The sequence below is a fragment of the Haliotis asinina genome, chromosome 3 (assembly GCF_037392515.1).
Source record: "Haliotis asinina isolate JCU_RB_2024 chromosome 3, JCU_Hal_asi_v2, whole genome shotgun sequence".
Lineage (NCBI taxonomy): Eukaryota > Metazoa > Mollusca > Gastropoda > Lepetellida > Haliotidae > Haliotis > Haliotis asinina.
Genome location: NC_090282.1, coordinates 85815095 through 85838948, shown reverse-complemented (window position 1 = coordinate 85838948; position 23854 = coordinate 85815095). Strand labels below are relative to the sequence as shown.

The following is a 23854-nucleotide window of genomic DNA, read 5'->3' as shown; positions in this document are numbered from 1 at the left end:
TTCAAGTGTAAAATGCTCCCGCCCAGCTGTGTAACAACAGAGGTACATCGTCATACCTTGTAACCCTGGAGTCGTCAATACAAACACAAAATCATTATATGATGAACATTCAACAATTTATTGTGCCAATAAGCTCACGATATGCATGTGCATATAACCTGGCATAAACTAATACAGGTGATCACAACCTATCTGGGAGCGATGGACACAGACAACAATGGGTGGATTATAAAAACACGAGACGGGCGGCTGAAAAGTTTTGAACAACGTAGTACCACCTTTACACATTACACATATGACGACAATAGAACCCAGGCTAGAACGTGAAAGCATGAATATCAGCAACCATCTCCAGATGAACTCCGCCACCCCTAGTCGTTTGGCGTGGTAGTGTGAACACGAGGTCACCTCCGTTCACAGCCACAGTCAGGAATTTGGTAGCGATACCTTGAATGGGATAGATAGCCTGCAGTTGGACCAGTAGCAAGATGTTCAAATGCTTCCACGTAATGCAATGGGAGTTCGGACTGTTCTGAGCGATAGGCTGGACATGATAAAGGTCTCCGTTCATTGAATTTCAAGGCTTCTTTCTTCGTATCAGAAGGCTTAAACTGTTAGTTACAATACGTGATGTTGAAATTGTGATCCACTTTTGTAGGTTAAGTTATTAAGAGAACTGTCATGAAAATTTTTAAGTATATTGATTGTTGTTACATTAAATGACGCGAAACGACTGACCATCTCAGTCACTTCACGAATGACTGAAATGTTTAGTCGTTTCACGAAATGGTTGGTTACACAATCTGACTGTAACATATACATGCACATCATTGGGAGTTAGATCTGTAACTATCGATACGTGTTCGAAACTATCAATCACAGACTAAACCACATTCAAACTGATGGAAACATCTCCTCCCAAACCTGTAAAGACTGTTCCATCAGGTGGCAATGGGTTTTCTGTGATTCCGAATTAACCCTTGGATAGTTGGACTACCTTCCAAACCACTAATGAGTAATATCACGCTAATGTGCGCAGGGGACTGTGTGGGTAAAGAGTAAAGGTGAACAATTCACTGAAGCATGCTATTCCGCCAGCTAGATGTGTCCGTTCTGGTACAGTGCATCCGTGGGCAGAATGCATGCCTGTGTCTCACAGAACACCCATCCTACCCATCGTACTTGACACAGTGCCATTTTCACAGGTCCCAACAAAGAGGGAAAAGCTAATGAAAATGGTGTCATCTGTGCTGTGGAGACGGTTTTAGACAGCCAGGAGGAAACCCTCTGAACCAGTTAGATCCAAGGCGTTCAGAGGCGATACCATAAGAGTACAGACCAACGTCTTTGTTGCAACATTACCATCAACACAGCCCTTCACAGCTGGGCTCCGAAAGTTGCAGACACTCCTCTGTGTCGTGAAGTTACTGAGCCGGTGCTGGTGACTCGTCAGTATTGTAAAATATATAACAATCAAGCTGTATCAATGGCAAACGAATAACAAGAAATTATAACATTGAAACTTCAGTAGCATAACAACCACTATAAGCATATGGCAGGTATCTGAATACAACAGATGTTTTCTATTTGGCTTTAGCTATTAAATAAGTTATACATAAAGTATAATTAAATTAAATACATCTTTTATAAATATAGATTCAATCAAAAAATACAAATGAAGATCCCAAAAGGGAAGGATGAAATAAAAAAAATGCATTTTTTACGACACCCGGAAGTGAGTGATAGACCTCCCCCACCAGGGGACTGTGACACTTGCTACAATATATCAGTGACACAAATGTTGAGCTGAGACGGTGGGAATGACATGGGTTGAGGTGTATCACTTCCCTTACAAAGAGACGTCTGTCGTCCATATTCACCAAGGGCAGACGAGGGAGGCTTGCTGCAGACTGACATGCATTTGTGACCTACACAGGAATGTACATTCGACTGAGTGACAGATGCCAGTTCATGGCATGTACGGCTTATTTAAACATACGGACATGACGTAACTGAACTGCTGGACGAAGATCACAGTCACTCTGCTGTACATCCGATGTTTGATGCACATATTTACATACTCGATCAAATCGATACAATAAATAAATGGATAATATTACATCGCTTGCTACACTCACAGTTCTTTTTACAGATCAATATTATCATCGTAATGGTATCAGACACACCCCCAACGACTGTCAAAATGCAGTCTCCTTAAGCGCTCTTCTGTTCAATGTACCCCACTGACATGCATGGTTGATTGAAATATACCCCGTTGCCAATAGCAACTCATTCGGTACTTCGTGGTGTTACTTTATATCTCGAATAACATTAAATGACGCATGACGCACGTAAAGTACCGATGTTTTGCGAATGGAAATCGATGAAAGAGAGATAACTCAAAATCTGTTTTCCTTGTGTCGTCCGCAAAATCCAGAGATGGCTACGAAAACATTTGACTCTCTTTACAACAAATAAATTTTGTCAAAACGTTCAAATGTTTTCAAACGTTTTTTCACCCAGCAAGATGCAAGATTCTAATCTTTCGATTCACGGAGGTTGGCTGAAGTGTACGATCCGATACCCATACTTCAAACAGTTCAAAATTAACATTAAGGCGTTTAGTACGATAAATGCGTTGTTAACTGGTCCCTCGGTGACCGTGGGTTGAGGTACTCTCGATGTTTGTTTATGTTCCCTGAGCCCGAAGGGGGAAGGGAACATAAACAAACATCGAGGGCCCCTAAACCCATGGTCCCCTCGAGACCAGTGAACAAATTCCAATACACATGGTCACGCTATATGTATTTCTGTCCTCGACCATATGCGCTACAACGATACCGACATTGCCACATGTAGTGTGACGCATACACGCATACAATCACGCACTCGTAGTGCAGCACGCACACCCATTAACGCATGCGTTGTGCTGGTAAGATATGCATTCACAAACCCGTAGTGCGGCTCACAATACCACTTGCTCGAAGAGGAGCACGCACAGGTAGTCACACACCCGTAGTGCAAGTCACACACCCGTAGTGCGAGTCACACACCCGTAGTGCAAGTCACACACCCGTAGTGCAAGTCACACACTCGTAGTGCGAGTCACACACCCGTAGTGCGAGTCACACCCCCGTAGTGCGAGTCACACGCCCGTAGTGCGAGTCACACGCCCGTAGTGCGAGTCACACACCCGTAGTGCGAGTCACACACCCGTAGTGCGAGTCACACACCCGTAGTGCGAGTCACACACTCGTAGTGCAAGTCACACACCCGTAGTGCGAGTCACACACTCGTAGTGCGAGTCACACACCCGTAGTGCGAGTCACACACCCGTAGTGCGAGTCACACACCCGTAGTGCGAGTCACACACTCGTAGTGCAAGTCACACACCCGTAGTGCGAGTCACACACCCGTAGTGCAAGTCACACACCCGTAGTGCGAGGCACACACCCGTAGTGCGAGTCACACACCCGTAGTGCGAGTCATACACATAAAGTGTTGTGTGCACGAACAATATTAACAATCACAAAATGCAGTGACAATAGGCATGCTGCAGTGTACAGGTAAGTCTTTGTCCAGGTACGTCACGTACACTCAGAATGGCGGAATGAATGACAGAGGGAAAGAAACTATGACAGATGTGTACACGGCGGACAATACATGTGTGGAATCCATAACGTTTGAGCGTATGTGGTAAATGTTGATTTGATTGCAACTGACCAAATTGTTGATATAAATTCTCAAACAGTACTTCAGAAAAGTCTTGGTCCCATAATAGCATGAAGTGTTGATTGTATCTTCAAGTGGATCCGATGCAATGATAACACCAGCGCGAGCTGCGTCCTCTGGCAGGCAGCCAGGTTGGCACATGTAAGGAGCAAGAACGCTGTTTCTTTATCCAGGAAATCATCGTTGTCGGTGACGTCAGAAGTCAGTCTGATGAGGTCGTCATCGACCTGAAATAATTAAGCATCGTGATAAACATTTAGGCATTGAGCTTTTGTAGGAAACAGATACTGATTGCCTTACTACGTGGGTGCCACATACAAGGGAGGTAACTCCAGCACTACAAACACTGTGTTGAGTGTCCGAGTACCTGTAATAGTTACTTCCTGGTCATTTCTTACGTCTACATACACGTATGCCAGAATAGATCGTGTACACCATCCTGGAGGAACTACCGTACTTGTTCATGAAATAGTGTGGTCAAAAATAGCAGATCTGACGGACTATATTATATACATGTTAGTACTATATACTTGTTAATCAAGGAGAACATTAAACGGATTGCCTTTTCTTGTGGTGCAACATATCATTGTCACTGGACTTTATCCGTTTCTTTGTATTGCGCACACAGTAATCAGCTTGCAGCCAGACATTGTAACATGACTTTCTTTGTGAAATCACGGACTTGAGATCTCAAAACATTCAACAACTCACAAGGTGGACATGTTGTAAACATACATGTATTACCTGCACACATTGAATAGAGTAACCTCCCTTTGGCCTCGCCGATGTTTTTGTAGTGGTCGACGTGCACAATGTTTCTTGAGGCTGGAGACGTGACTAATTGCTCAAGCTGTTTCTCATCATAATGGTTGCCCGTAGCGACCACAATGACCCGGATGTTGGTGGATTTCGCTCTCCTTGCCTCAAGAATTGTGGGCCCTGGATTGTCAAGTATATCGTCAACAAATATGACTGCAATTTTCTGAGATGACTTCCGTCCGCCATAACGCGACTTGAAGCTGTACCTCCTTAACTTTTGAATGAGTGGTTGAAGTCCTTTATGCTCGACACTCTTCAAATGACGTTTGAATGCATGTGCATTATCGTATTGCGACAAGCCTATGTCGGGGGTTTGAGAACAGGACTCTCGGATGATTCCGGCACGAGTCACGTGGTGCTCCGATTCCATCTCGCGGACTACGTCAGCAATGAGATGTTCGATCATGTGACTGTGACGTCGACCAATGGCTCCGGAGTCTAACACAAACATGACGTCAGTGGCCGTGTCAATGCTGCACGAACCTGAAATCAGATATAATTTATTGACTTCTAACCACATGTTTATTGCCGCTGTAAGAATGTTTGTATGCTTACAGTCCATTTCTTTCCGCGATAGAGATATACAGGTCGTTACATTAATATGAATTCTTACAGGTCCTGGAAATGAGTTGACTTCCAAGTAGTATAATTATATAATGAGGCGAATTATTCCCATTCTCAGACATGCACACAGCTAAAAATGCTCGATGGGACAGCAGCCAACGATTTGCAGCCCACCACACACGTTAATTACCCGCGTCTGTCAAAAAGAGGAATGAAGACACTTACTTGGCTGATCCTTCATAAACTTCTGGGGCACTGAAACAGACAACAAAAGAAATGAACAACGATGTCTATCCTCTTCCCTGTAAGAAACCTTAGAGGGTAATGAGATGACTAAAGTTTTTGTTCACTCAGCTGTGCGTGTCACACGGATTCGGGATTCGGGTGTCTGGTTGACAAGGATTGTCCGGTTGACAAATACAGAGTGCCGGGAACTGTAAGCCCCATTACGCGCCAAGGGCCACACTGACCGATGATATTCCGGCTCCTGTGTCATACACGGGTCTCGATCGTTCCACAAAGCGATCGTACTGAGCAGGCGGTCAGAACATACTTCAACATAAACCTTCCACAGCACAACTCGGTATCAGGAACTGGGTCATGTGGCAGGGGAGCCACTTAGTGAGTGAGTGAATAAAGGTTTATTTCCAAGCCAGCCGTATTCCAGCAGTAAAGGGTGTTCATCCGGAAACTAACACAGTCATAATAACAACAATGAGGGGCTCTAATCTGCACGGCGCTTTCATCATGCATACATGATCCAACTTAGAGCACATACCTTGACAGGTCTTTATTGCGAGTAGTTCCTTGATGCTTGTCAAGGCCGTGTAGTCGTCCACTTGGAATACAAAGTCTTTGTCAGGGTTGCTTGCGATGTCGTTCAGCTCAAGTGTGTCAACAAATTGCCCAATTCCGATAGCAAAGAGATAGATGCCGGCTTTGTGGGCACGCCGGGACTGCAAGTATGTGTTCGTCAGGTTCTTTGACTGGCCGTCTGTCATCAGAATAGCTACATGAGCAACTTCCGGTCTGGCAATAGCAGCAGAAAATCCGTGGTCGGTGAGATACCTGTGAAGACCAAGGCGACTGACTTAAGGGGTATTCGGGAGTACCCTTTCTAAGATGAAAAACAGAAACGATAGACTTTTTATGTTGATTTAGTTGTTTCTTGAAGAGGCGTTTTAGCTCCGGATACCTTAAATGTACCAAATAATCTTATGATTTATGATTGTAACAACGGAATTAGGTTACGCTTGCCAGATAGTCCCCGATAGAGCTGGGATTCTATTGTAACAAGGTACCTTAAACGAAATATCCTGCACATGCAAAAAGAAATGTAAAGATGTCTCACCTAATAGCTCCACCAGTGTTTGTTCCGCCCCCAGTGTACGGGATCTTCTCGATCTGTTCTTCCAAATACTGGCGGCTCTGACTTCCGGAGAGAGGGATGATGGGATGAATGCCGTCGCTGAATGTAATGACGCCGACTCTGGTGCTGTCCTGGCCGAGGTCGAACTGACCGATGACCTCCTTGATGAAGTCCAGCTGCTTGTGGAAGTCAGGCTTCCAGATACTGGAGGAGCTGTCCACGATAAAGTAGACGTCTGCCGGCTTCCCGCCACACCCTGCTGCAGACAAAGTTTTGTTATAGAACCTCATGTAGATGGCCCCTTGTAACACTTATACTATCTGAACCAGTGATCAGTTAATGTTATTCGAGCAAAGCTACCACATACCAAACAGATTCCACTTGAGTTACCAGAGTTCATGTAGTTGAACTAATCAATTAATATAAGATTACACTACTTATTATACTAATTACTAATTAATATAAAGGTATGATGATAGATGGCTTCCAGAAGGTGATGTATCCCCATGCACACAGTAGAGGCTAACTAGTGCTTTACTCATATAGCTGCCACTGTATATCAGTACATAAGTAATTCTTGCATTTGTCACTGAAACAATCATCTATATGTACGGTCCTCGGTTACTGCACCCAAAGGGTACAGCAGGTTAACGTGTGACTGTAAATCGGTAAACCCATTCTATCGTCGGTTAGCTAGGTCTGCCGTGGGTTGTATCTTGGTGAGTTCACTGGTGTTCTGCAGGGAGAAGCAATCAGTGGTACTGCGTGAGCAGTGCACTCTGCAGCCTGCATTGTAAACCTCGGTCATTGACCTGAACTTCTACATCCATACCCACTTTACGTGTACTACTAAATGTACAACTACTTATATTTCCTTCAAAACTATAACTTTTCTACTTCTCCTAGCTCTACTTCGGACGCGTCTGTATTTTTGTTACGTGCATTGACTGCACTATAGTATAATCCTGCGTACCAAATAGCCGAAATACCACATCCAATATTGCTTGTATGAATTTGTCAAATGTTTTCCACTGAATACAGGCATTGATTTTCATGTAGCTTCAAAATTTGAATTTCATTTGACTGATGTTGACATCTTATGAACTCATGGAATATCAGTTTTCAAGAAAAAATAATTCCAGTTTTTAGGGGTATTCTTCACGCGATGAGAACCTTTAAAGTGAGTTTAATTGGGCATAAAGAAATTTGTCATTTGTATGTTGACAGTAAGTAGGTCACATATACTCTTTCCTCCTTAAAAGCGCTGTTTTTTTTGTGTGTGAATGGACTTTGGAGGAACATTAATATTTAATTTTTTTGTCTCTTTCGGATTGTGATTGTCCACACTTCACGTCGTCAATGACCGTGTGTATCGCATACCTTGTCTTCCGCCATAGCTGCTTCCCTCAATATTTCACAAGATAGGTCGCTTTCAGCCAAACACTTGAGTATGTCTGATAACAAAGCACCGGGATAGACGTCGACTTTGTGCCTTTGCACTGTCCGTCGTGCACTTGAGACTTGACATGTTATATCGCCCGAGGAGGAATGTGTCACACATCTGTCTCATGGTGGTATGTTCATTTCTTTACCCTGCCCTGGAACCACCGAGACGTTTGTACTTAAATACTGTCATAGTCCTAGTCGCCCGTCTGTGCGTGCGAGCATATGTGTGTGTGTATGTGAGGGAGAAAAACATTCCTATTTAAACGGTTTACGAGACTATTTACAACCAAGCGATAGAAACTTACTATCTGGCTTTACAGACGGCCCCGGCTTGCTCTGGTCGTTATGGGGAACTGCAAAGCGAAAATACAAATCAATACAACTTTATACTTTTATAGTTTTATGCTGTTTTCATTGCATACTGCCGTCCTATCAAACACACATATTCACAATATACGCAATGATGTTTTATTCAGCTGCTGATGACTGTGTCAAACATTTGGTCATATGTGCGCTCTGTGAAAAGTATTGGATAGCTTTACAGGAATCATCAGTTGGGTAATTCAGAAGGTTTTGATGGCTAACATCAATTGGAAGATATTTTAGTGACTATTCGTTCTATCATGCCGTTTGGAGAAATATTCAAGTTCCATCATGGCGTTGTGTGGAAAGTGAATCAGATGTCGGAAGTTCAGCAAATTGGTGAAACCTCACGAAAAAGAACTACAGGTCAAAACACTTCTGTGATGCTACATGACGTGTACTTACGTTCACAGGTCCTGTGTTCCAGGGCTTTCTGTATATGGGGGAGGGCTTTATAGTTGTCTACCCGGAACACATGTTTGTCTTTGGGTTCGGATCCGACGCCCCGCAGTTCTCTGTCGTCCATCCCACCCACCCCAATGGCGAACACCTCGATGCCATCGCTGTGAGCCATAGATGCCTCCCATAGTGTCTTGTCGAGGTTGTGCGAGTAACCATCAGTGATGAGTATAATGACCTTGGCTGCATTGTCTCGACCGCCATTCTCCTTCTCGAACATCTTGGTACGTGCATACTGAAGTGCTTCTCCTGTTGACAAGTATAAGTATACAAGTTACACTTGACCACTGTGTAACTAGCATTGCGTATCCATAGCTTATGGCCGTGGTAGCAGTGACAAATTTCGTTAAAACAGTGTTGTCGTTAAAACAGTGCGGTCATCCTAACGTTGCTATGGTGGTCTGTGCGTAGTGGCCGGATCTGTGAAACAACGCACGATAATGTTTCACGATGGCCTCCAGATGCAAGAAGTCTCTCATCCAGGTGTTTGGCCACTGTTCATTACTGTGGAAAGTGGCCGCTCCTGCCAGCATGGACCAATGATGCCGATCTCACCAATCAAGCGGCAGTCTAGAATTTCTTATTTTTCTGAGAGGTATCATGACGGTTCATGTACCAGGATAACAGCTCCAGTAGCAGCAGGCATGTCTTTTGACTGCATGGCTGTAACAGATCTTCACATCAATGATAACACCAGACATACGGGACAGACTTTTGGCTTGGCAGTTCACACTCACTGACACCACACGCAACATTACAAGCTGCGGAAAAGATCTGCTTGACTTCGAATCCAACGCTCCACACCACTGCGTTTAGATGAATTTACCACAAATCTCGTGCAAGGCCATATATCTTTCCTTATCCCTAACGGTAGGGCAGTACACGAGGTCAGTAGGATGAAACCTGCACCTGTGAAACCACGAGGAAGGGGTGGGTGGGGCTGGTTATAGATGGTCATTGTAAGTGTAAGCTGCACCCTTTTGTTTCTTGTGGTCATTTGTGCAGACACAGCCCGAGTATGTGTCTGTGTGGTGTGGAAGAGGGGCGAGCTATAGTGGAGAGGGTACAGGATCATGGATGTGTCTGTGTGGTGTGGAAGAGGGACGAGCTATGATGGAGACGGTAGAGGATCATGGATTTGTCTGTGTGGTGTGGAAGAGGGGCGAGCTATAGTGGAGAGGGTACAGGATCATGGATGTGTCTGTGTGGTGAGGAAGAGGGGCGAGCTATAGTGGAGAGGGTACAGGATCATGGATGTGTCTGTGTGGTGTGGAAGAGGGGCGAGCTATGAAGGAGAGGGTACAGGATCATGGATGTGTCTGTGTGGTGTGGAAGAGGGGCGAGCTATAGTGGAGAGGGCACAGGATCATGGATGTGTCTGTGTGGTGTGGGCGAGCTATAGTGGAGAGGGTACAGGATCATGGATGTGTGTCTGTGGTGAGGAAGAGGGGCGAGCTATGGTGCAGAGGGTAGAGGATCATGCTGAGAGGGGTTTATAGGGCCATAGCTCTTCACCTGAAGAAAGACAGTCATCGCGTTCTGAGTTTTAATTGCAACTCGAAACGCGTGTATTTCTTTTATAATGAGATAATACAGACTGAGGTAGAGATTACAGGCTGACGTCGGATGTCGCCTTCATCCCCAACTAAGCCTTAATCAGAGAATGTGTTCACTTCAGCCTACCCGTGTTTGTTCCTTGTCGGTCACCGAGGTAGGAAGTTCTGCTGATGGCGGCCTTCAACCCCTCCTTGTTCTGGTGCTCCTTCAGGTTGAAGTCCAGTCTCATGTCAGTCCCAAATGTCATCATACCAACTCGGATATTTTTGGGACCCACGGCAAAGGTGTCTACTAGCATCTTCACGAAGTCTAGTTGGGCGTCGTAATCTGTCTCCCTCAGGCTGACCGAGGAGTCGAGGACGAAGACGACATCAGCTACCTTCTCGTGGCATTCCAAAGACTCTGCAAAACACGGTTTCACAATCAAGTAAAACAGTGCTGCTAGCTGTAGTGTCAATAGGCATTTACTCGCCTCACGCTGTATCTTTCCCCGCTAATTCTGATGGTTTATTTGGGTGTAGACAGCTGGATGTGCAGAAATGTCTGCGTTGTAGTCCGACTGAGTGAGTGAATTTGAGTGAGTGTGTGAGCGATTGAGTGTTTCGAAAATACAACTTCAGTTCCTTCAAGTTGCCTTAAAAACCGAGTTCATGTCGATGTTAGCATCATGAAAACTTGCACTTGGGTAAGGTGTGAGCGAGTGATTTAATTTGCATTTACCACCCACTCTGCTGCGTGGATAAAATTATTTGGTTTCGAACCCGTCTGTGGAACAGAACTGGGGGATCGAACCCTCCGGCTACCAAATAATTAGGTATAGGGTCAAATAAGCTCAGTGCAATCGAAACATACCATCCGTAAAATAATTCAAATTTTGATATTACCTGTATTTCACAGTGTCATTTCAGTAAAATATTTCTTAAAATATTCAGAATATTTAATAATACAAGTCATGTCTGTGTGTTTTCCGGTATTTCACAAAGAATGGAAGATGCACTAGGTGATACAGTATCAAGGTATAAGTGGTACTGGCTTTGCACTGATGACCCTAACAGTCATGTGACAAGTGCAGTATGTCCTCCATCCCCCAAGCTCCGACTATCAGGCGATGTGGGGGAGTGCAGGGCGGGGATTGACATTGATTTAAACAATATGTGTTTATACATACATTGTTCCAGTTGTTGAGCTGCATGTGTATGTGGGAGGGAAACTGTCACATTTGGTCAACTACCGAACCTATCAAGTTCTCAAGTACGCCCAGACTGTAAGCGTACACCACTGCTTGTGTGGCAATTAGGATTGCAGCTGGATTACTTGGAGTGGACAACCACACAACAGGCACAATCAAATAAAACAGCAGCATATATTTATGGACACTTATAATGAGTGTTTGTGAGTGCATAACAGTTGTCACTGTAACGGAATGGGGTCTGACCGATAACCAGGGTCTGTGTATATTCTTTTTTATGGCCTAACGCAGAGAAACAGTATCAGAACACGTTCATGGCATACTATTTACCTTGGGGAGCCATAAAACATGCTGTTTAGACTGGAGTTGAAACACCGCTGCGGGCGTCGCTGCATGCGACACGTTGCGAATATATTACTTAGACATTATATTAGACATTGTCGACACAAAACGATGTACGTAGGAATAAGGCTACAATTTGAACCTGTGTATTACATGCGACGACTGTAACGCGGCATTGTTATCAGGATATGTATCAAGGCATTGTTATCAGGATACGTATCAAGGCATTGTTATCAGGATACGTATCAAGGCATTGTTATCAGGATACGTATCAAGGCATTGTTATCAGGATACGTATCAAGGCATTGTTATCAGGATACGTATCAAGGCATTGTTATCAGGATACGTATCAAGGCATTGTTATCAGGATACGTATCAAGGCATTGTTATCAGGATACGTATCAAGGCATTGTTATCAGGATATGTATCGCGGTATTGATATCGAGATTTGTATCATGGCATTGCTATTGAGACACGTATCATGATATTTACCGAGATAGGTATCACGGCATTTGTTATGGAGATATACATCGTGATTCAACATATCGTTACCGTTCTGTTGGCTATAGTCGAATTGGCGTGACAACATGTCCTTGTAGTTGTAAAGATTCTTCACGGCCGAGTGTATCGTTCTCGTATCATCAGGAATCAGTCTACGCTGCAGTTTGGTCAGTAATCCTTCCTGCTTATTAAGTGATGGCTCGTGTTGTTGACTGCCATTAGTTTTTTCACTTTAATCACGATATCGCATCACTAATTCGGTTAATGACATGGGGAGTGGGGAGGAGGCTGACTGAGACATGGTCCTCCTACCTTTACTCCATGTACAACTGAGGGGTGAGTTTAGTTTTACGCCGTTTTTAGCAATATTCCAGCAATATCACGGCGCGGGACACCAGAACTGGGCTTCACACATTGTAGTCATGTTGGATATCGGAGTGACTATCGGAGTCAGTTTTCAAAGGGCTAGACGGAAATGTACTAATTTTCATATAAAACCGTTTCCCAGTTATAACAACTTCCCCAAATTACAACACAGTTATTTAAAAGGTACTTCATCAAGATAAGTGGCCGGAAGCTTCTTCTTCATCATGTGGCCTGACTCACAATTGATTTCTCGTTTTATCACACACAGTTCTTCAAAATCGATCAGATATCTTGGTGATAAATAATCGCTATCTCTACGGCTTGAATCATGTACCCTACGTAGTCACCGTGTATCTCGTCATCTACTGGCTAAAGGTGAACAGTTGGGTGAAGAACACGTAGTTTATGAAGAACATGGGGCTTCACACAACATTATCTCCGTACCAATGACAACACACCAGTGCTGTTATCTAGTGAGAGGAATCATTATCCCTCATTGAAGCAACTATTGCTTTTACTCTATGTACTTGTGTGCATTGAGTGAGTGAGTGAGTGAGTGAGTGAGTGAGTGAGTGAGTGAGATTTTTCCTGCGAAAACACGAAGCAAGTTTGGGAATGCACAGAGAAGCACCTTCAATTTAATGTAGTGCGGATGGAAAAAACGGCGGGAACGCTTTAACCCTTGGATTACACAGTCACACACCTCATACGTTTTTTCACGAATGAACTAACTTAGCATCATATTCTGGTTTTAAAGAAGCGGTTTTAAAAATTAGCATTAGCACCATGAGTAACTTTCAGGTCTTTGATAAAGTCGTTACTCCTGGGTAAGGCTTGGCTCAAGGGTCGAATTTCAAGTCTCGCGAATACAATTGCCTTTTGTTAAATCCAACCGCGGGGAGCAGTTCTTGTGATGTGGACGTCAGTTGATAAAACTGTTACATGATACAAAGCCAGTCAGTGCCGATGGAGAACTGCCAGCCTGATAAGGGAGACAGACATTGGTCCTGAGAACAAACAATCTTAATCGAGCGAAAATATATACGAATTCTTGTCATGCAGGCTTACACGGGTCATTTCGACAATTCAATTGAGAGTAGAGAAGCATACAATCTCATACCTCCCCATGGTTGTGTGTTGATGAGCTATGGAAATGTTGCACAATAATGACGTTTATATTAACAACAGTTCGGAATGGTTATTTGGATGAATCAGATCCAATATGCATTGTTCCTTTTCTGATGGTCATGCGTGCCATCACATTCAGCTTTATCATATAAGTTTTGTGATTCCAGAAACGGAGCTGTGTCCTAATACGCTATGACCAGTTTTCCAACGACACGAAAAACTGAAAAAATAAAGAGAAGAAATCACGTTATTGAGGTTTCTGTCACATAGAGACTATAAGGTTACTTCGATGTGAGATATAGTCACACTCCAACTTCAAGTACATTTATCTGATGATCTAGCATCAAGAACGTTAATCTGATGATCTAGCATCAAGAACGTTAATCTGATGATCTAGCATCAAGAACGTTAATCTGATGATCTAGCATCAAGAACGTTAATCTGATGATCTAGCATCAAGTACGTCAATCTGATGATCTAGTATCATAAGCGTTGATCTGATGATCTAGCATCAAGAACGTTAATCTGATGATCTAGCATCAAGAACGTTAATCTGATGATCTAGCATCAAGAACGTTAATCTGGTGATCTAGCATCAAGAACGTTAATCTGATGATCTAGCATCAAGTACGTCAATCTGATGATCTAGTATCATAAGCGTTGATCTGATGATCTAGCATCAAGAACGTTAATCTGATGATCTAGCATCAAGAACGTTAATCTGATGATCTAGCATCAAGAACGTTAATCTGATGATCTAGCATCAAGAACGTTAATGTGATGATCTAGCATCAAGAACGTTAATCTGATGATCTAGCATCAAGAACGTCAATCTGATGATCTAGTATCATAAGCGTTAATGTGATGATCTAGCATCAAGTACGTTAATCTGATGATCTAGCATCAAGAACGTTAATCTGATGATCTAGCATCAAGAACGTCAATCTGATGATCTAGCATCAAGAACGTTAATCTGATGATCTAGCATCAAGAACGTCAATCTGATGATCTAGTATCAAGAACGTTAATCTGATGATCTAGCATCAAGAACGTTAATCTGATGATCTAGCATCAAGTACGTCAATCTGATGATCTAGTATCATAAGCGTTAATGTGATGATCTAGCATCAAGAACGTTAATCTGATGATCTAGCATCAAGAACGTTAATCTGATGATCTAGCATCAAGAACGTTAATCTGATGATCTAGCATCAAGAACGTTAATCTGATGATCTAGCATCAAGAACGTTAATCTGATGATCTAGCATCAAGAACGTTAATGTGATGATCTAGCATCAAGAACGTCAATCTGATGATCTAGTATCATAAGCGTTGATCTGATGATCTAGCATCAAGAACGTTAATCTGATGATCTAGCATCAAGAACGTCAATCTGATGATCTAGCATCAAGAACGTTAATCTGATGATCTAGCATCAAGAACGTCAATCTGATGATCTAGTATCATAAGCGTTGATCTGATGATCTAGCATCAAGAACGTTAATCTGATGATCTAGCATCAAGAACGTTAATCTGATGATCTAGTATCATAAGCGTTAATCTGATGATCTAGCATCAAGTACGTTAATCTGATGATCTAGCATCAAGAACGTTAATCTGATGATCTAGTATCATAAGCGTTGATCTGATGATCTAGCATCAAGAACGTTAATGTGATGATCTAGCATCAAGAACGTTAATCTGATGATCTAGCATCAAGTACGTCAATCTGATGATCTAGTATCATAAGCGTTGATCTGATGATCTAGCATCAAGAACGTTAATCTGATGATCTAGTATCATAAGCGTTGATCTGATGATCTAGCATCAAGAACGTTAATCTGATGATCTAGCATCAAGAACGTTAATCTGATGATCTAGCATCAAGTACGTCAATCTGATGATCTAGTATCATAAGCGTTGATCTGATGATCTAGCATCAAGAACGTTAATCTGATGATCTAGCATCAAGAACGTTAATCTGATGATCTAGCATCAAGAACGTTAATGTGATGATCTAGCATCAAGAACGTTAATGTGATGATCTAGCATCAAGAACGTTAATGTGATGATCTAGCATCAAGAACGTTAATGTGATGATCTAGCATCAAGAACGTTAATGTGATGATCTAGCATCAAGAACGTTAATGTGATGATCTAGCATCAAGAACGTTAATCTGATGATCTAGCATCAAGAACGTTAATCTGATGATCTAGCATCAAGAACGTTAATCTGATGATCTAGCATCAAGAACGTTAATGTGATGATCTAGCATCAAGAACGTTAATGTGATGATCTAGCATCAAGAACGTTAATCTGATGATCTAGCATCAAGAACGTTAATCTGATGATCTAGCATCAAGAACGTTAATCTGATGATCTAGCATCAAGAACGTTAATGTGATGATCTAGCATCAAGAACGTTAATCTGATGATCTAGCATCAAGAACGTTAATGTGATGATCTAGCATCAAGAACGTTAATCTGATGATCTAGCATCAAGAACGTCAATCTGATGATCTAGCATCAAGAACGTTAATCTGATGATCTAGCATCAAGAACGTTAATCTGATGATCTAGCATCAAGAACGTCAATCTGATGATCTAGCATCAAGAACGTCAATCTGATGATCTAGCATCAAGAACGTTAATGTGATGATCTAGCATCAAGAACGTTAATCTGATGATCTAGCATCAAGAACGTTAATGTGATGATCTAGCATCAAGAACGTTAATCTGATGATCTAGCATCAAGTACGTTAATCTGATGATCTTGCATCAAGAACGTTAATCTGATGATCTAGCATCAAGAACGTTAATCTGATGATCTAGCATCAAGAACGTTAATGTGATGATCTAGCATCAAGAACGTTAATCTGATGATCTAGCATCAAGAACGTTAATCTGATGATCTAGCATCAAGAACGTTAATCTGATGATCTAGCATCAAGAACGTTAATGTGATGATCTAGCATCAAGTACGTTAATCTGATGATAAAGTCGGCGATTGATTTGTGAAAGCGCTAAAATGGTTTCTTCAGTTAAATGTCAGGTAACACTTGATGAATTCTAGTTTAAAGGATATAAAATAGTTATGAACAAACGACTTATAACACACCCAAACCACTCAAAAAGACGATATATAGCCTGTACACGTCAAAAATATTGCCTACTGCTAATCAGACCGACTATATGATTTACGGTGAGTAGATAACGCCAGTACTCAAGATATGCACCTGTCCAAACCTGTTTTACCAGAAACATGTACAAATGAAACGACACATACTCAGAGTGCACTGACTCGACTAATGTTTCCTCAAAGGAGAAGGGAGGGAAGGATGCTAACTGCAGTAGATATACGTATATGGATGTAGGAGGTAACATAATAATAATATTCAAGGAATGCGCTTTATGAGAGATAGAAGATGACAAAGGAACTATATAAAACAACCCTAACAGCTGAACAAAACAGTAATGAAAATTGTAATTAAAACATGCACGTATTTTTGTTTTGTACAGGGGGTGTCATTACTTTGCAGATGGAAGCAATCTGTGTGTAGATGCGGGGGAGAAGAGGCAGTATTCTTACATCTGGTGCTTCAGTACAAATGTTTTACCGGAGAGTCTTCGTCAGGGAGTTGCATTCATGCAGAAGTAAGTCTATCCGACCTGTCGTCACAAGCGAAACTGCGCAGGTAATAGCAGTGTGCAGCGTTGGCGTTGTGTACAAAAGTCATTCGGGTGGTTTTGACTTTCACCATACACAGTGTTTATATTTGTGACCATGACCTTCTCCCGCCATTTAACACAAGGTTTTGAGGGTTCTGCTGAAATCGCGTCTGTCCTCTTCTTGCGTTCATGGCTAGAGGTCGCCCACCTCAGGGCACAGTCAGACTGATAAAAGGCATGACTGCATGGGAAAACCCAGCCCTGACTAAACCACCCGAGACATTTCATGAATAAAAATGAATGTACGTCCTACTTCCCTCTTTAATTCCGAGGACCTTTCCCGGGAATCTCAACTAAAACTATGCGGAAGACGGAAATATTCTCTGGAAACTCCCCGAGACCTTGACGATACCCGTATAACTCCACCACCAGTCTACGTGTCCGTCGTGTATAACAGGGAGATACTGTCGAGATTCCTTGTAAGGCAGAACAGAAAATAGCAGGAGGACGCACGCGAATAAATGATATACGTTCCAGTATCACTTCAGTTACATATCATACATATATATCACTTCAGTTACATATCATACATATATATCACTTCAGTTACATATCATACATATATATCACTTCAGTTACATATCTTACATACATATCACTTCAGCTACGTTCAGTTAAAAGTGTCGGGGAAAAGAGTAAAACATTCGGCTGTGGTTGTATCTTATCGTTTTACTGTGAGCGTAAGAAAGGTCTCACAAATGATTGGATATATCAAGTTGTTGGTTTGTGTGTAGAGTTTGTGTTAGATCGACCAAGTTGTTGGTTTGTGTGTAGAGTTTGTGTTAGATCGACCAAGTAGTTGGTTTGTGTGTAGTGTTTGTGTTAGATCGACCAAGTATTTGGTTTGTGTGTAGAGTTTGTATTGAATCGATCAAGCTGTTGGTTTTGTGAGTAGATTTTGAGTTAGACTGACCAAGTTGTTGGTTAGTGTGTAGAGTTTGCATTGAATCAACCAAGCTGTTGGTTTGTGAGTAGAGTTTGTGTTAGATCGACCAAGTTGTTGGTTGGTGTACAGAGCTTGTATCGAATCGATCAAGCTGTTGGTTTGTGGGTAGAGCTCATGTTAAATTGACCAAGTTGTTGCTTTGCATGTCGAACTCATGCTAGACCGATCAAGTTGTTGCTTTGCATGTCGAACTCATGCTAGACCGATCAAGTTGTTGTTTGTCGGTGGAGCTTGTGTTAGACTTATCAAACTGTTGTTTTGTGTGTATAGCTCAAGACAGAGCTATTAGGTGGACAAGATTTTTGTATTGTGGGTACCCCTGAGTGTGTTGGTGGTATACTGAGAGCGTGTGAGGCCATTGAGGTGGTTTCGGATCTACGGTAGTAGTTAGATGTACGTCGATATTTGGTGATTCACATAACCTATGTGAGTCATTAATCTTTGGGTGGATAAAGAATTAACAAATAACACATATCCCATATGTCAGATCTAATGGAAACACTGAACTGGCATATTATTAGTAGTCAAACAGATTGAAATAATAATTCAAATTCATGTATCGTTAATTTGGAGAAATTCCTCAGTTCACTTTGTTTGAAGATCGAAATGTCCTAGGTGACAATGTCCCTTAGCGGCAATATCTAAGGTCACAATGTCCCTAAGCGGCAACGTCCCAGGAGGCAATGTCATAGGTGGCAATGTCCTATGTGATAATGTCCCAGGCGTCAATGCCCTAAGTGACAATGTTCAAGGTGGCAGCATCCTAGGTGACAACGTCCTAAGTGACAAGGTCCTAGGTGTCAATGACCTACCGATGTCCTAGGGGTGTTTATTCCCCACGTACATTATCTGATGTACAGATGTTTACCATGTACCCAGGGAACACGCATTGACCTGTTTACCTGTGAGGAACAGTTTTAATGGATACAGGAGAGAGTGTTCCCTGGTCTGACATTATCACTTTGTACATAAGGGTGGGATAGACAAACTTCTCCTACCTGATATCTTCTCAGCATGAGCACTGATCTGGAATGAGAGAAAGTGCGAGCAATTTAATGCATTGACGGGACATTAGGTCACAAAACATTCTTGAGTGATATATATGGAGATGAAGGGCATCTCGAGATCCCCCTGCGGCAGGCTGCTAGGGGCTATTATTTCAGCTTTGAGAGTAAAATGAAATATAATCGCATGTAATTCACATCCTAGTTCCAAAACGGTGAAAGACAAGAACTAGTGGAATTTCCCAGGTCAGCAGGGCACACATCGACTGGAGATAGATGGAACACTGCTGCAGTGTGTGTTCGTGGTATGCTTCATAACTCGATATCTCTGAAGGCAGTGTGATATGTATGTAAGTAATAAGTACCTTATCAACGGCGACACACACATCCACAGGGAGAACCAGTCTGAATGCTTTTAGTTTTTCATGGTGTTTGCCTTGTGTCTTCAATCGACTCGAGAAAATAAACAGTCTCATTCGACAACTATTATTCGTAGCATGTTCCGTGTTAAATGTGACATGCAAGGTGAAGGTTGCATGAACATATCTGTTAAACCAAACCGTGTGAAATGTCGGACTGGGGGAAAAAGGAGAAACTTTCATGCTGATTATCAAATGCTCTTATGGCTGAAGGTTTTCTTGCACAAGGCGAAATTACAATTTCAAGAAGTGGAGCACCCTGGCGCCAGTGCATGTCAGGTTATAATTGCAGGTGGAGCTGTCGTGTCACAGACTTTCGTGGATAACAAGTATTTCACTTCTGCTCATCATGAGCAAGCATTGGTTATGGCCAGAGTTGCCCTGTGAGGGATCTGTGGGTGGTCCCGGTGTTTGGTAGGAGAGCCAGGGGTAGTAAGCATATTTTGAGTGGCAACAAATGTGATGATTTATAGAAGAGAGATTGATCGTCTGATCAATTTCCAATAAAGCTGACATTTTGAAGAAGTGACGTATTTCCCTGGTGATAACGTATCATGATTTGTATCATTCCAATCCCACACACAAGCGCACATCAACATACGCATACAGTCGCGCACTCGCATTCACTGTCCATATCGAAGTTAAACCCAGTGGTGTAGCTTGCCGGCATGTGTTCGTCATTCGATGACTTTGTAACAGCCTGAGTCATACAGCCAAAGATGACCCATCAAGAGAGCCATAGTTGACCTGTGAAGTGATGATACAAATTGTACACACGTCAGCAGCTGAGTGTTGGCCGAAGAAGTGTCCACCTCGGGAGGATGTCAACCATGTCACCACTACCCCTGTAACTCACTGCCCCTTGGTCAAATATGGAAGCAAAACATTTACATTTTAACAGTAAAATGGGTTGTTTTTATAGTTATGGAAAATCAATTCCCCCGGCGAAGCTGTATCACATCAAAAGAGCTGAGATATTGACTTGAATCCTTTTGGGTGATACTGATGGTACAGCTCATCTAGATTGTAAGAACAAGCAGAAGAACTCTCAGAACTGTTGATAAAATGCATGTGCAATGACACTCCATATTGATCAGGACTTGGATACGCCAGCACGCTCTATTGATATGCTTCTTACAAGTATTTAATGTCGTCATTTAATCTACTTTAACCGAGCAATCAGGCACATTTAATATCAATATGAGCTGGTATTATTGTGCAATCAATAACGTGCCAACAAGGCATGAATCCCAGCCATGCTCTAGAGGACATCAGTGTGTACACCTCGTCGTGTCACATTCCACTGACACTGGAGGTCAGTGAGGGCGAATACTGGGTTGCCTAATTGGAATCCTTATTCAGAGAGCTTCAATATTCACAATCTGTTTTCGTCGAAACATGATTGAGTCTTCCAATGCTAGCACAACTTTAAGTTTCACTATGTGACTTATACTGATCTGAGATGAAGGACGGGAAATTGGGAGAACATTAGCACTTTCTGTGGAATACCATGAAAGCAGTTCTACTACATTTTCATGAATATGATATGAAAGCATCCCATCAACGCTTCCATTGAGAGACCGTGAAAGCAGCCCTCCAATACTTTCAGCGGCACAACATAAAACAGCCCATCAACACTTTCAGTGAAACACCACGAAAGCGTCCCGTCAACACTTTCATGAACGTGATATGAAAGCATCCCGTCACCACTTTCAGTGACACACTATGAAAACCTCCCGTCCACACTTTCAGTGACACACCATGAAAGTAGTGCGCCAACACTTTCATGAACGTGATATGAAATCATACTGTCAACACTCTCAGTGACTCACGATGAAAACCTACCGTCAACACTTTCAGTGACACACCATGAAATCAGTGCGCCAACACTTTCATGAACGTGATATGAAAGCATCCCGTCAACACTTTCAGTGACACACTATGAATGCAGCACGTCAACACTTTCAGTGAAACACCATGAAAGCAGTGTGCCAACACTTTCATGACCATGATATGAAAGCAGTCCGTCAACACTTTCAGTGACACACCATGAAAACCTCCCATAAACACTTTCAGTGACACACCATGAAAGCAGTGCCCCACAACACTTTCAGTGATACACCATGAAAGCAGTGCGCTAGCACTTTCATGAACATGGTATGAAAGCATCCCGTCAACACTTTCAGTGACACACCATGAAAGCATCCCGTCAACACTCTCAGTGACACACCATGAAAGAAGTCCGCCAGAAGTTTCAGTGAAACACCATGAATAATCAGTTCGTGAACACTTGGGGTGACATGAAATGAAAGCCCCTCGTCAACACTTTCAGTGACATGTAATGAACTAATCAAGTAGAATATGACATGTGACACAGATCATATCAAACACGAGAAATAGAAACTAGAAGCTCGTGTCACATATAGCGACGTTACGGCAAGTCTCATGCACAACAACCACTCATGATTACGACCGTGACAATGCCCCAGATCCATACATGTAGATGTGCCATACATGTTATCACGATAACAGCCAAAGATTAAACCAACTGACGCAGAAATTATAACTCGCTGCGCAATGTGAAGAGCTCTAATCTTATCAGCTGCATGCTTGTATCGACATAAAGAAGTCTGTGCGGTAGGTCGGTGTGTTCTGAGATGTCAAGTTTTGTCACACCGGCGTCCCGGGCAGGTATACATACAGGTATGCAAGTAGACGTTGACTTACCTTGAGGATTAGGGCAAAGGCGAGGAAATGTAGCAGAGACCGCATGATGTGTTTACACAGTCTGGTAAAGTAAGTGTGTCGCTGACAGAGTGTCGAGTCCGACTGGAGAGGGGCTACCCACACCTGTGTTTAAAAGTAGGGTTTTCTCATCCCAGTTTCCGCTTATAGCTGCTCGGCTCCCGCCACAATGAGTAAGACAGTCTAAACCGTGACGCAGACCGAATCCCGTTGGCTGTACGCCAGTATAGTACTACCGCCATATTCGGATCATCGACGTCACTCAACCAATCGAAACAAAGGTCAAGGGTCGAAGGAATTGTTATGAATGAACACTTAGGCCAGTATATGACCCAAATGTTGGCATTGCTTTAACGTGACGTGACCAAAACACGATAATATTGACATATGGTCATGTTTTCTTTCAAACACTTTAGATAACTGATTACTACTAGGAACCCACGGAACGTCAGATATTTCCGCCACGACGGACAGGTATATTTGTCAAGTGTTGTTTAATCAAGATGACATATGGCGAAATGAGGACAGTTTCTCTCAAACCGAAAACGAAAACCTTGTGGTGACTACATTTCCGCTTCGATGTCCTATCTTCAGTCTGGTGGTGTGGGCGGGCTTTAAGCTCTTACCGGTGTTTACCTGTAATTACCTTTTACCTGGCTTCAAGGAGCAGGTGAGAAACCACAGCGTGTATGGCTCACCACGACCACATAGAGCCATCTCCGCAGTGGTTGGCACGGCCACGTACGAGCAGTGGGTCACAAGGGCAGCAGTAGGTAATGGAGACCACACGCACGTGGCCCCGGGTTATACTGGGTGTCTGCATTCACAATCATAACTGACAACGTGATGGTCGAACTATAGATTCAATACTGACCCAACCTGGAAAGTTCCTGGGATGGACTTGAATATATTACTGCAGTAATAAGGGATAGATAGTGGTTTTTAAGGGTTTGTTACAGGATGATACTATTTCTTCCGCAGAGTGAACTCACTCCCAGGTGTACGGGTTAATATGATTCTTGACAGATCCAAGTTGATGAGGACGATTTATGGTGGAAGTGTATTGAGCCGTAACGCCTGTGTATAGCGGATAGGTAATAAAGTGTAAAGTGTATGAATCAAGTACCGTACATAGCAAAACGAGTGTGCTGTCTGGCATCAGGATGAGATTGCCA

At 42.7% G+C, this 23854-nt stretch overlaps 1 protein-coding gene across 1 annotated transcript; it reads right to left on the bottom strand.

The window, feature by feature from the left end:
• Positions 1–99: 99 nt before the first annotated feature.
• LOC137278657 (cartilage matrix protein-like) lies at positions 100–22795 on the bottom strand. The gene is made up of 10 exons (XM_067811159.1): positions 22662–22795; positions 19510–19537; positions 10436–10711; positions 8699–9001; positions 8236–8283; positions 6467–6743; positions 5894–6183; positions 5341–5370; positions 4477–5034; positions 100–3959 (listed from the first exon to the last, which is right to left on the bottom strand). The coding sequence occupies exons 1-10, from the start codon at positions 22704–22706 to the stop codon at positions 3952–3954; spliced, it is 1863 nt and encodes a 620-aa protein (XP_067667260.1). The 5' UTR covers positions 22707–22795; the 3' UTR covers positions 100–3951.
• Between the last annotated feature and the right edge of the window lie 1059 nt (positions 22796–23854).